Raw genomic sequence first — 13877 nt, 5'->3', positions numbered from 1 at the left:
TGGCACTAGTATGTCTCCTTTGCTGCCAATTTTCTCTGAACTAAAAAGCATTAGTGTTTGGTCTTTTACTGTTTTTGAAACCCAGAGCTGCTGATATGAGGTGGGAGGAGAGACTTCATAATGAGGAGAAGGCGATATCTGACAATAGGGTGCCACATCTGTAGTCAAATTATACAATCTATCAGGTTTGAACTCTGTAACATCATTTCTGCTGCATAAGTACTACTGTGCTAGAAGTTGATGGAGGGTAGAGTGGGGGAAAGGAGTTACTTCAGTCCTGTCTGGAGTTTTGAGACTATAATTCTTTCCAACAGACAGTGCAAAAGAGACTTTCCCATGATTAGCAGACTTCCCCATCATCCCTGATCACATGGTATATGTATCAATGGTGGGGAGTCAAATGTTGAATGCACGTCAAAACTGAACATATTAGGGAAGGGTAAAACTGTATGGAAAAGCATTCAGATATTTGGCATTTGACAGAATCCAGCTGCAAATAAATGTCATGGTACTGTGGATTATGTAACTTGAATTTAAAAGCAGCTTCCTCCATATATTTAACAAAATTTGCAATTGTCAGCATGTGTGATGCTCAGGCCTGGCTGAAGACATCTTGCAGCCTGGAATGAAAGTAATTTCAGGCACAGAAACTGAGTGGACTCAACAGTGGAACAACATCTTCTGCTGTACCTGAGGGTAGATTAGGAGTAGAGATGGATTTGGGGAGAGCAACCGGTTCAGTCGCACTGGGTGCAGAGTCTCAGTGGCACCGCAGGGGGCTCTGCAACTATTATGTAGAATGGAATGTGAGGGGCGGGTGGGGGGCACCAAATTTTGGCATTGCACGGGGCTAAAATTTGAGACCCCAAGTTACACCACTGTTGTTAGCAAGCTAGCTTCGGGGGCTGTTGCAGCCCCAACCTGAGGCAGCTGCCATATTGCTTAACAGCAGTGTACTTTGGAAACATGTTTCTTAAGTACAAAGAAGAGCACCACAAATCACATAATCCATAAATGGAATCATGTTTAATGCATCATTGAAGTCGCACAAAGTACTACAGTGGTACCTCGGGTTAAGAACTTAATTTGTTCTGGAGGTCCGTTCTTAACCTGAAACTGTTCTTAACCTGAGGTACCACTTTAGCTAATGGGGCCTCCTGCTGCTGCCGCGCCACCGCTGCACAATTTCTGTTCTCATCCTGAAACAAAGTTCTTATCCCGAGGTACTATTTCTGGGTTAGTGTAGTCTGTAACCTGAAGCGTCTGTAACCTGAAGCATCTGTAACCCGAGGTACCACTGTATTTTGATAACATGCCTACATTAAAAAACAAACAAACACCTGAGCATTTCATTGCTTTTTGGAAAGACTACACTATAAAATACTAAGCAGGTGACAGCTTATTAAAAATGGCACATCACATAGCATATTAATAGCTTGCCTCTTAACACCAGTTAACTGTCAGTAACTGAACAAATAGGACTGCAAACTTGATTACATTTACAACTCATGGACTGATTTGCATTAACTGGTGTGGAATTTACTTGTACAAAATTCCCCACGCTAAAATCAAGAGATGCTTCAGGGAATTGACATACATAGATACCCCAGGTAATTTCCTATGGAATGACTGCTTTTTAGTTTAGGCTTGTATCATCCCATTCATTATGTAACACAACTTCTTCTTTTTTAAGCTGGGGAGGTCCTGAAAACCCCACAAAACAGACGATACAGAATACAGCACCATGGCCTTTTCAAAACATTTTCCATTTTTTGTCATAAAAACCCACGAGATGCTTTAAGTTCTTTAGTCAGACCATGATACACAAAACCTATCTACCCCACAAAACCTCACTTTTCACCAAAACCTGATACTTGTTTCTAGGTAAACAAAACATTGGCTAAATGTCAAGTAGACGTCACAGTTCTTCCCTTTTTAGTGTGGCAGGTTCTGTTTTGAGTTGGCTTTCTTGTCTAGCTAATTAGATTTTATTTGTGGATGTGTGCCCTTGCTTGCCCTAGGTGTTCTCTTACTGCTAAAGGAAGATCACACTCTCATTCCTATTTTATATTTGAATGAGGAGAACACCCCCCCCCCGTGTATTTTGGGGGACTCAAAATTTAGAAAATGGGGGGAGATTGTCCAGAGTTGTTGAGCAACAAAGAAACCGTTCACTGCCAGCTACTGCCTATCGCCTGCCCAAATGCCGCTGCAACACCCAATCAAAAAAAGGCCTTGCCACAGTAAAAAAAATCCTCGTCTTATACCCGGAAAAGTACGATACCTTGCTGCCATCATGATATGAAGTCTGGACCTTGGTTTCAAGAACCACTTGTGCTGAGATTATGATATCTGCAACAAAGCTGAGCATCCACACCACCATAGCCCATCAGGCTAAAATATAAACGCCTTCATCTTACGGTAGATATCATATCTAGCAATTTTAACTTTCCCCTCTGCTTTTCGGAGTTTCTTTTTTTGGGGGGGGAACTGATGAAGTAAGGTTTGGTCTATGAAAGCCACGATCTGTCGGTTTCTTTTTTAAATGCCGTTAACACTCGGGGGGGGGGGGCGGACGAAGCATGAAAAACATGAGGTGAATAGATGCTGTCACTTCCCATACTGTTTTTTTTAGGTATACTTCAGCCACAGGGAGGGGAAATGCCATCAGCTCCTTAAAAGGGTAGTCTGACCTAATCAATCGTAAGAACAACACGCAAAGGGGAAACAGTTGCATCTGAAATGTGTAGCAAGTGCAAGCACCACACAGAGGACTTAACAGAGGACTTAACAAACTACTGATAACGTGAGTAGAGGGAATACTATGTTCTGTTCTTTTCAAAACAAGGCATTTAAACTGCTGTGGGAGTCAAATTTTCTGATGTGACTATGAAACAGGCACTTCTTTAGACAGGAGAGAGAAGCAATTTGTGGAGAATATTTATGATACAGCAATGTTCATAGAAGCATGCAGCAGGGCAAATTGGCAATTAAACTTAAGGGAATATGCAGGGATGGAGAAGCTCACCGGAAGAATAAGAAATCAAGAAGAGAGACTTTTTACAATGGAAGGGGGAAAATTTATTGATTATTTCAGGACATATTGTAAACAAATTTAAACATTAGTGGGATGGACATAAACATGTGCAGTAAGAGATAACTAAGGGGTGGATAAAGGAAAATTTATAAATATATTTGAATTAGATATGCAGTAACAAAAAGATATGAAAGAAATAACTGCAGAAAGGAGGGGAGGGAAGTCGAGGGGAAGGTAAATTAAATTTGTAAAGAGTTTGCTTTTCTTGCTAAAATGTTTCTATAAGTTGAAAAATAAGAAGCATGTAGTAGTAGGACTGTAGTTAACATCTGTTCCAGGAATACAAATAACTTTAATTTCAATTGCAACATTGTTAATGTTTCTAATATAGGTATTGGGGTGGGAGCTAGAACCGGGAATTAAGCCTTATATTAAAAGAGTACTAGAAAAAAACAACTGGTTCAGTACAAGTTTTTAAAGAATAAAGGATAGGTACTTATAGGATATGAAGTAATATTAAGCTGTTATTTACAAACTAGTTTAATCACTATTCATGTTTAAAGAATGTGATAATGACTTTACAGTTCCCTTTTAAAAATGGATTTTTTCTTTAAAACTTTTTATTTTTAGGATGCATTAAAATGTCTTCCCTGGGAAAATTGTTCTAAAGTAGTCCAGCCCTATGCATGTTTTACAATATCTGGTGCTTTTTAGATTAGAAAAAAGGCAATCAAGAAGGGACATACAGAGGTGTGAAAAATACTACAGTGTGGAGAAAGTAGGCAGAGAGACTTTTTCCTCGTTCTCTTCTAATACTAGAACTCAGAGTCACCCAATGAAGCTGCAAATTTCAGGAGACACAAAAAGAAGTGTTTTTTCACACAGCACATGAGAAAACAGAATTTGCTCACATGTTGTGATGGGCGCCACACAATGACTTTAGAAGGGACTTAGACGATTTTGTGGAAGAGTGGTGGAGTGCTATCTCAAGTAATGGAAATGGTATACCTGTGAATACCAGTTGCAGGTGAACATAAATGGAGAAAGTGCTGTTGGACTCGTGTCCTGCTTTTGGGCTTCCTATAAACATCTGCTTGGCCACTATGAGTAAAGGATGCCAAACAAGATGGGCTTTGTTCTGATCACAGAGGGATGCGCATGGCGCTGCGGTCTAAAACCACTGAGCCTCTTGGGCTTGCCGACCAGAAGGCTGGCGGTTCGAATCTGCACAACAGCGTGAGCTCCCACCATTGCTCTGTCCCAGCTTCGGCCAACCTAGCAGTTTGAAAGCATGCCAGCGCAAGTAGATAAATAGCTGTGGCCAGGAAGGTAAACAGCATCTCTGTGTGCTCTGGCACTCGTCATGGTGTCCTGTTGCGCCAGAAGCAGTTTAGTCATGTTGGCTACGCGACCCTGGAAAGCTGTTTGTGGACAAACGCCAGCTCCCTCGGCCTGAAAAGCGAGATGAGCACCGCAACTCCATAGTCGCCTTTGACTGGACTTAATATAATAATAATAATAATTTATTATTTATACCCCGCCCACCTGGCTGAGTTTCCCCAGCCACTCTGGGCGGCTCCCAATCAAGTGTTAAAAACAGTACAGCATTAAATATTAAAAACTTCCCTGAAGTTGTCTTTTAAAGATAGGATAGCTGCTTATTTCCTTCACATCAGAAGGGAGGGTGTTCCACAGGGTGGGCGCCACTACTGAGAAGGCCCTCTGCCTGGTTCCCTGTAACCTCACTTCTTGCAGTGAGGGAATCTCCAGAAGGCCCTCGGCGCTGCATCTCAGTGTCCGGGCTGAACGATGGGGATGGAGACGCTCCTTCAGGTATACAGGACCGAGGCCATTTAGGGCTTTAAAGGTCAGCACGAACACTTTGAATTGTGCTCGGAAACGTACTGGGAGCCAATGCAGATCTCTCAAGACCGGTGTTATGTGGTCCCAGCGGCCACTCCCAGTCTCAGGCCTCTTAAGCTGTGGTGGTGAGTGCAGGCCCCGTCCCTTAGGCCTGATGGAGTTGGCTGGAGAGGGAGCGGTCTTCCTAGCACTCACAAGAGCAGCAACAGCAACTTTACCATCCAGAGGTCCTTTACCTTTTTTTTTAGCTACCTGTTCTGATCAGCACGGCTCCTCTTTTGTTCTTACCCGCCACTGATTAGATTTACTCCCAAAGAGGTATGCATAGGATTGTCCCCACATGATCCAAACCAGTCCACATTTATACTGCGCCCACTGGAGCTTACTTCCAAGTAAGCATTGACAGGGGGCTTCAGTCCTCGGATAGCAACAGAAGCTAGTGGAACAACAGGATCCCTGGTTTCTCTTAGAATCATAGAATTGTAGACCTGGAAGGGACCTTGAGCGTCATCTAGTCCAACCCCCTGATATGCAGGAATCTCAACACGTGGTTCCCCTGTGTGTCACCCGACCCTTTGGAGCAGATTTTTGGCACACACAGTGGGCTACAGGGGGAAGGGAAGGAAAGAGAAGCTCTGTTATGTGTGTGAATGCTCACACAACATTGGATCTCACTCCATACACAACATTGGATCTCACTCCAAGTGGTGTATTAATAGGCTTCACAATGTTTTGTTGTTTATGTTAAATGAACAGTGACCTTGTAATGTACTTTGGCTTTTTAAGTGGGGCAGAAAAGTAATATTCACAATGCATTTTCTCATATCTATTTTATCCCACAGTAAGTTTGATCCCCCCCTCAAAATAACAGTACACTCTTATATTTATATTCAAAACTCAGTTCCACTGTATTCAGCAGCACTCATTAAGATAAATGTGCATACGATTGCAGCCTCAGACTTTTTATTTAAGAACAACTGCAAATCATACACTTTCAAAAAGTGTTGTCATTGCTTTCAGTGTGATAATGATCATTGCACTTTATGTATATTTGACAGTTAAATCTTATTTTAATGTACCAAATCTGACAAGTTGAGAGTTATGGTTGTGTATCTTTTAACCACTTCATTAGAGTGAAAGGTTATATACATGCTGGTTTGTATCACTGCAGAATGTATGTTTAATGCATTCAGCAACTCATTTTGACATCTCTAGGGTTCTCTGCCAATTCAAGACATTAATAGATATGACACTAAGAGTTTTTCACTTTTCACAGGCAATCACATTTCAAAACTGCACACAACTATATCCATATGCTATGTTCCCGTTAGATACTGGTCATCCTAACCTCACATTGGCAATAATTCAATATCATTTTGTGTATGGACACCTGCGTTTACTTCACTCATCCTCTCTTGATATTTTGACAGGCTTTCTGCTTTATGAACTAGATAAATTTACAAAGCTCATTTTTTATCTATCACAATTTTTCCCCGGACACAAAAATCTGGAAAAGGACATTTGATTAATGTATTGAGTTTGAACATAATATGTAACAGAACCGGTATACTTAAGCGTAAAAACATACTAAAATGTTACAAAATCTTCTTTATTTTGCGGTTGTGAGCTCTGATTTGACATTGTGTGTGTGTGCAACAACCCTTAAAGAAGGCTAGAATTGCACCAATCAGCCACAGAGTGAGAAGAGGGATGGAGGGGGACTTTTCACAGTTTAATCAAGCGCATACTTAACTTTGTCCTGTTCAAATAACCCAGCCTATTTGTGGATTTCTCACTGTCCAATACATCTTCCATACACAACTATAACCATGCAGAAATTATTGACATGGAGGAGCATTTCAGCCCACCAATTCCCACAGCCCATCAAAACAGATAATGAGGATTCCAGCTTCCCTTAAAGAGCTGTGCAAATGCTTTGCTGGCTGTGAGATAGGGGCATTACATCTATAGCTCCTATTTCATGCATTTCTGTCTAGGGATACAAATACAGATGCTAGCTTCTCAGCACATAAAGCCCCTGGTTAGTTCAGGGCACTGCTATATAAGCACAACAAATTCAAAAACACTTGAAGCAAACTGCTGTTAACATTGCAACTACTGGAAACCCCAAAATTAGGAATCACATATAAATAATATTGTGAAATACACAGAAGTTGGGAGGAGCAGTTCTATCTATTCATGTCTCCTACTAAAAACTCCCTTGCACTTGAAACAAAAAATCATTAGGAGTTGTGCCAGCAAAGTCTCTTCCTTCCTCTTTTCTGCATCTGTTGCCTCCACCCCGCCCTCCTAAGCTAGGTTAGCGTTTGTACTTGCACAAAACATAATTCTCAATAAACACACTATGGACTGAGCTCTAAGTTGCTGCTACTGCAGATATACTACAAATGGAAGAATATACCCTCATCATCCAAGACAGCTAGTGAGGTGCAGAAATAATGTTACTACAAACTGAACTAATATCCTGTTTTTATTAACTGTGCCGCAAGACAGCTTTGTAAGACAGTCGTGAAGCAATCTGTGTGGCTGAGGGTTGCTAACTATACAACACACTAGACTGAGCAGAGTGAAACTCCATGTAAGTTTGGGAGCTGAAAGCCACACAACCACTTCTGCTGCCGCAACCAAGCATTGTAAGCTTTCTAACCACTGTGGAGTGTAGATGGATGAACCTAGACTTCATTTCTTTCCCCTCATACAACCATAGCCATGCAGGATGGAAAAATTGTTGGACTAGTGAAAAGGTTTATGAAGTAGTATGTACGTGCAAAGTTTTATTTGGTAAATAAGGAGTTACTGTGCTGAAAGTAAGAGGTGGGTTTGTGCACCGGGTCGGGGGGAGGGTTCTTAATGGGTGTGCAATCCTAAAATAATATCACAAACTTCTTTCCCCCTTCGACACACCATGAAACAAAGGGTGTGCATGTGTGTGAAGAAGTGAGTCTGAGCATGTTGGAGGTGTTTGGGGAGAGGATGGAACCTCTTTAAACAGTGCAAAGGCTCAATTCACATGAAAGAAGTTCACACACAAAATACTGTACTCGTTTTTGGCAAAGTAAATCTTCAGGACCTACTGCTAGAGAGCTGTAGTCAAAGCTTTGACTGCTTTTGTTTTTTTAAAAAAAATAAATGAATAAATATATTATTGGCGGCTTCTCTGACCTTTGAGCTCCCACCTCCTTTTGCCCACCACTTTCCCTCTAACAGCACACAACTGCTTCCGTTCTTAAGACTGACGTGAGGATTACAGACAGAAGTTAGTCAGGTAGTTACCAGAGAGAGCGGGCCATTGGGACGGGTGGCCTTTGGAATTTCCATTCCCAGGGAGATTGCATGGGCAATATTTCACAGGGTGAAAAAAAATAGCCACATCAGAAGATTTGACAGTGTATTTTGCAGCATGGCAAGGATTAAGTATTTCTGACCTGGTCTGCCGACGATCCTTTCAGACAGAAAGCTCGTTCTGTCATACTGTTCCAAGTCTAGTGTCATGGTGTCAGTTTCAGAAAGCAGGTTTCTCCATTTATGAATACTGCCAGTGAGCAGTTAGGTTAATCCCGAAGAAACCAGAGGCATGGCTTTTGGCCCTTCCTTTCCAAGTTATTAAGTTGCTTTATCTCATTTCAAACTTCTGATCTTCTATAGACTGCTGTTTTGAAATCCAAACTTAAAGAGTTGGAATTATATTTTTTAAAAGAAGAAGAAATAATTTAACTACTAATTTAACTACTTGGTTTTACACAAGGCTAACCTATTGACCACTTGCAATGAAAAATATGATTGCCTATATTAAACACAACACACACCCCTGCCCCTTTCTTCTGTTTTTCTAGGTCTCCTAAACTTCCTGGATATATCAGCTATGGCAACAGCCTGGGCCACCGCTGCCTCGACAGCCCATCAGACTAATAATTCAACTTGCGACCTATATGAGCACAGCGATACGGCACATATCCTGTTGCCCATGTTCTACAGTGTTATTTTCTTAATCGGAATGCTTGGAAATGCACTTGCTTTGGCTGTAATCTTTAAGAACAGAAAGAAGATGAATTCTACTACTATTTACTCAACAAATCTTGTTGTATCAGACATTCTTTTCACTACGGCGTTGCCTGGAAGAACAGCATACTACGCACTGGGCTTTCACTGGCCATTTGGAGAAGCACTCTGCAGACTCTCAGCACTTGTCTTTTACATCAACATTTATGCCGCTGTGAACTTCATGACATGCCTGAGCATTGACAGGTTTGTCGCCGTGGTTCATCCTTTACGCACAAAGATCAGAAGAGTTAAATGTGCCACGTACATCTGTTGCTTTGTGTGGTTTCTTGTACTTGCCCAAACCATTCCATTGCTTTTACAAAAAATGTCATACGAAGAAGGAGAAAGAATAACATGCATGGAATACCCAAACTTTGAACGAATTGCAAATCTCCCTTGGATACTTCTTGGAGCCTGCCTTCTGGGATACGCATTCCCCCTTGGGATTATACTAGTCTGTTACTCTAAAATTAGTTGCAAACTCTGCCATATTGCAAGAGAAAACCCACTAGCTGAAAAGTCCGGAACCAACAAGAAGGCTTTTAATACAATTATTTTTATCATCGTTGTCTTTGTCATCTGTCTTACTCCGTATCATGTTGCCATTATTGTATACATGATTAAGAAGATTGTGCTTAAAGATATCATTCCATGCAGCAGTCGGCAAATCTTCCAAAAGACCCTCCATTACACTGTTTTCCTGATGAATTTAAACTGCTGCTTGGATCCTTTTATCTATTTCTTTGCATGTAGAGGATACAAAAGAACAATCATGAAAATATTGAGACGTCAAGGAAGCATATCACTATCGAGCGCTGTCAAAACAGCTCCTGAGGAAAGCTCTCGTGATATAGGAGACACACAGCTGTCTCCCCTTTCAACATCTCTAAATGGAAAAAGGTGAACACAAATTAACATTTGAAACGTGCTTCCAGAGTTTCTATTTCAGAAAACATTGGTAACAGTAAAAACCACGAACTATTTCTTTTTTTAAAGGAGCTAATATTTTTATTCTTCCAGGAGTGGCGTGGATTGGAGTGGTGATGTAGCACATGTAGCCACAAGAAAGAGAAAAACTGGCATTGTATTTGCTTTTAAAATTTGGTTTCATGTCTTTGTTTGTCCATGTTGCTTTATCATGGGGTGCAGTTATGTATATTTCTATTTCTGAATCTCAGGAGCCCAGGCAGGAGAGTGAATCACTTTGTGATTTAGGACTTAGACAGAGAAGCAAGCTAAAATTAAACTGAATATTTAACTCCAGTTCATTCACCCTTAACACCTATGACTGGCACAAGGGATACACCTGGAAGGAAGCATGTAATCATCTTTGCTTTTTCATAAGTAATGAACTATATAAAATCATCGTTTATATATAAAAGCCTCCTGTCACAAGAAGGGGGTGATTTGCCTAATCTATCAGTGTGACTTTCCAATCTACCATGTGGCTCACATAATACATCTCCAAGAATATGCAGTATGCTGGCAAACAGTAGAGTATGAAACTACCACAGCTGGGCAGATGGTAAGCAACCAAGATAGGGAGGAGGTCAGAAGCAGGGTGCGGCTAAGAATGGCACTTCTTTCAGTAGGAAGCCAGTCACTGATTTAAGCAAAAAAACACCCTGTCTCTTAGCTTCTAAAAAACAAAGAAGAAAATAGCATGTTGTACAAGAGGAAGGAGGGAGGGGTTGCTATCCACCATCAGTAACATCTGCATCCTAGAAACCCTTTGTTGCAATTCTTCTGGTTTACTTTTCATACTGTTTTGTTTTCCATTAGTGAGTTCTTTTGCATCCTGATCCTGGGACTTTTTGTTTGTGTTCTTGTACCTACGTGCTTTCCTTTCTCAGAATCAGGGGGCCATTGGATCACGATGGGCTTGGTTTTTTTTAAGTCCTAAGCATACATATAGGCAGCTGTGTTTTGGCAGAAACCAATAACCTTGCTTGGTCCCTGTTCCTGCCAACCTAGCAGTTCGAAAGCACGTCAAAGTGCAAGTAGATAAATAGGTACTGCTCCGGCGGGAAGGTAAACGGCGTTTCCGTGTGCTGCTCTGGTTTGCCAGAAGCGGCTTAGTCATGCTGGCCACATGACCTGGAAGCTGTACGCCGGCTCCCTCAGCCAATAAAGCGAGATGAGCACCGCAACCCCAGAGTCGGCCACGACTGGACCTAATGGTCAGGGGTCCCTTTACCTTTACCTTTAATAACCTTGCTTGGATTAAGCGTGAACTATGATAAATTAGTAAGCATGCAAGGGAAGTCATTCATGGAATAAGAGACTGAAGAATGGGTAGATATGTACAAAAACATATATTTTATAAATTCAGCTAAAAAAACTCTCCAGTACGAAAAGTAAAGCAGCAGAACAATAGCTTAAAAACTGGCTATTACGAAAGATGTGTCTATAAAATTAGAAATATTGTGGTAAAGGGCAGTACACCTAGTTTTATAAGGCAATAACTCTGCCAAGTATGAAACCCAGAAGCAGGAACAGTGATTGGAACTTGAGGTTTGGATGGCACAAGCTACTTGTAGTATTTTTAGAGACATATCAAGTGAAAATTAGGTGGTATGTTTCATTGTGGGAGTTCTGATACCTCCTGATGTTATAAAGCAGTTGCTCTGTAGTAAAACAAGCAGTGAACACGTGGCATGTGACAGCTGCCCGTGCAGGTGCGGAACCGTGGCAGAGCTCAGGCTAGCAAAAGAACAGGAGTTAACACCACTACCAGTTCTCATGCAGTGTCCTTCCTTCCATTTAAGGATTGATAGATTTTAAAACATCAGAAATGAGTCAGAGGAGCATTCCCATGTGAGCCTGGTACTAGGTAGCATGAAGTGACAGATGAAAAACAGCCTGATTTTTAGACTTTTAAGGGTGGTATTTTTTTCTTCTAAAAATCACGTGTTTGGCATGTTAATTGGTTTGAGACTCATGGCAATCAGCGACTTCGTTATTTGTCTGAAGAAGAAATGTAACACAATATCTATTCTTTAGGAACATATACAAATATAGTCAAAGCAAATTAAAGCCATCTACCTGCAATATCAAACCTATGCTCATTTCACTTATTTATATTCCTGCTATTTTCCTGGACGCTTTATTTTTAGTCTAAGAGCAAGAAAAGTTGGGTCTACAAAAAGGTACCAATGCCACATATGCCTATTATAAACATTGTTGTAATAGCAAACTTGAAGTCAAGCCGAAAAAACTAAGAGTTGTACACAATAAAGGCTTAAAGAACTGGCTCATATTAACTCAACACCCTTTAATGTAAAGCTAGTGAGGAATGGTGCCCTAAAGCACTGTTCCTCATGGTGGGCTGAGACAGGGCACTTAGCCTGGAGCCACTTTCAGGTGGGCCTCCTTGCAGCTGCCTGCCCAGAACCTTCTTGCTTGCCTGTCTCACCCACTAGCCATACCATAGCCTTTTGGTTGGACCAACTCCTTGCATGCTGAACAAAGGTGGTCACGAGATGGAGAAACTGGGGGAAGAAGGAGGTGGGAAATAACGTCTTCCCTCAATGCCAGAAGTTTCGCCATCATGAACCCAATACAATATGTATTAAACCAGGGATGGGGAAACTATGGCCCTTGCGATGCTGTTGGACTGCAACTCCCATCATCCTTGACCACCTTCTCATGCTTGCTGGGGGTTAAGAGAGTTAGAGTCTAACAGCATCTGGTGGGCCACTAGTGCCCCATCTGTGCATTAAACAATACATAATAGTCAACATAAAAAACTTGTACAAACATACACACACATGCACACAGAGCAGAGAGTATATAATATTCCAAAAAACAACAACAACCCAAACCTGGATAATAAAACAGTTCTATTACTTCTGTATTACTGTTGATGGTGAGACTGCGTCTTGACTGAAGCCATTACTGAGTTGAGATTTGGACTATCAATTGTATCCCACCCTCTTTATTACTACACGACACAAGCTCTTCTCCACCTTTTGCAATGTTCTTGGTGGCTCATGCTAAAGGATAATACAGAATTCTGTCCTTTTAAGCAAGAGAAACCAGGCACTAATCTTTCTGCAGTTAGTATCTGGTGAGTTACTAACTTTCCTGCTGAGACACTGTAAGTAGAAGTGCCAGCTATCAAGGATCATGAGATGTGTGGGTAATGGGACAAGCTACTTAAGTGTCTGCAAATACAAAGGGCATGAAAATCAGTTGGTGCAGACAAACTCTTTATATTTCATTGCAGGTACTTTCAGATATTACTATTACTGTCCAGCAATGTCCCTTCCATTGCACAGAGATGGTAAATGCAATGTACAGTGGCTTAAGATTCAGCCATCATTAACCCTCTGGAAAAGTCATACGTATATTTAGGCTGGGGTACTGTCAATGCCACAAAGAGTCACAAGTTATCTGCAAAGTCCTGACATTTCAGAGCAGTATCTCATGATCTCCCATTGTGGCTTCATCCTTGGCAATGAAGAGGAAGGAAGTCTGGTGACTTAAGTCTGGCCAAAGGTACTCTTCCCTTTATAAATGTGGCCTCACAAGGCAAAAAGATATTGACAGCATTTTCAAATGTGATTAATGAGCAAAACGCTGCAGACAAGCTGGTAATTAGCAATGGTAATTATCAGTGTTGTCACTAGTTAATCCTTTGAATTGTAGAAAAATTCATGTATGGAATCTGAATATATCTGGCTATGACGAAGAAGGTAGTATCCAGACATAGAGCTAACACACTCACTGAAATCAATGGAGGTTAATTATGACTGACTAAGCGAGATGAGCGCCGCAACCCCAGAGTCGGCCACGACTGGACCTAATGGTCAGGGGTGCCTTTACCTTTACCTTTATAAAATCTGATTGATTTCATTGGGTGTACCTAAATCTTTAGGTGCTACAGATATCTTCTTAGAAGAGGGATCTTCCC

General features: G+C 41.2%; 2 protein-coding genes across 3 annotated transcripts in view; one reads left to right on the top strand and one right to left on the bottom strand.

The window, feature by feature from the left end:
- UBAC2 (UBA domain containing 2) overlaps positions 1–13877 on the bottom strand; it is a 78999-nt gene that overhangs the window by 34480 nt on the left and 30642 nt on the right. The window lies entirely within an intron of this gene.
- Positions 1300–12020, top strand: GPR183 (G protein-coupled receptor 183). 2 transcript variants are annotated; one of them, XM_083610950.1, is made up of 3 exons: positions 1300–2421; positions 2636–2806; positions 8755–12020. In XM_083610950.1, exon 3 carries the CDS (start codon positions 8784–8786, stop codon positions 9864–9866), a length of 1083 nt encoding a protein of 360 aa, XP_083467076.1. In that variant the 5' UTR covers positions 1300–2421; positions 2636–2806; positions 8755–8783; the 3' UTR covers positions 9867–12020. The 2 variants fall into 2 exon arrangements, with proteins under 2 accessions (XP_083467076.1, XP_083467077.1); XM_083610951.1 differs by lacking the exon at positions 1300–2421 and having other exon boundaries at positions 2593–2806.

The sequence above is a fragment of the Podarcis filfolensis genome (genome assembly GCF_964270895.1).
Source record: "Podarcis filfolensis genome assembly, chromosome: 4".
Taxonomy (NCBI): domain Eukaryota; kingdom Metazoa; phylum Chordata; class Lepidosauria; order Squamata; family Lacertidae; genus Podarcis; species Podarcis filfolensis.
Note: the sequence above shows the minus strand (reverse complement) of the source record. Positions and strands in the feature narration are given on the sequence as shown.

Excerpts from the sequence above, each read along its gene's own strand:
- GPR183 (XM_083610950.1), top strand. The coding sequence starts at position 8,784 with ATGGCAACAGCCTGGGCCACCGCTGCCTCGACAGCCCATCAGACTAAT.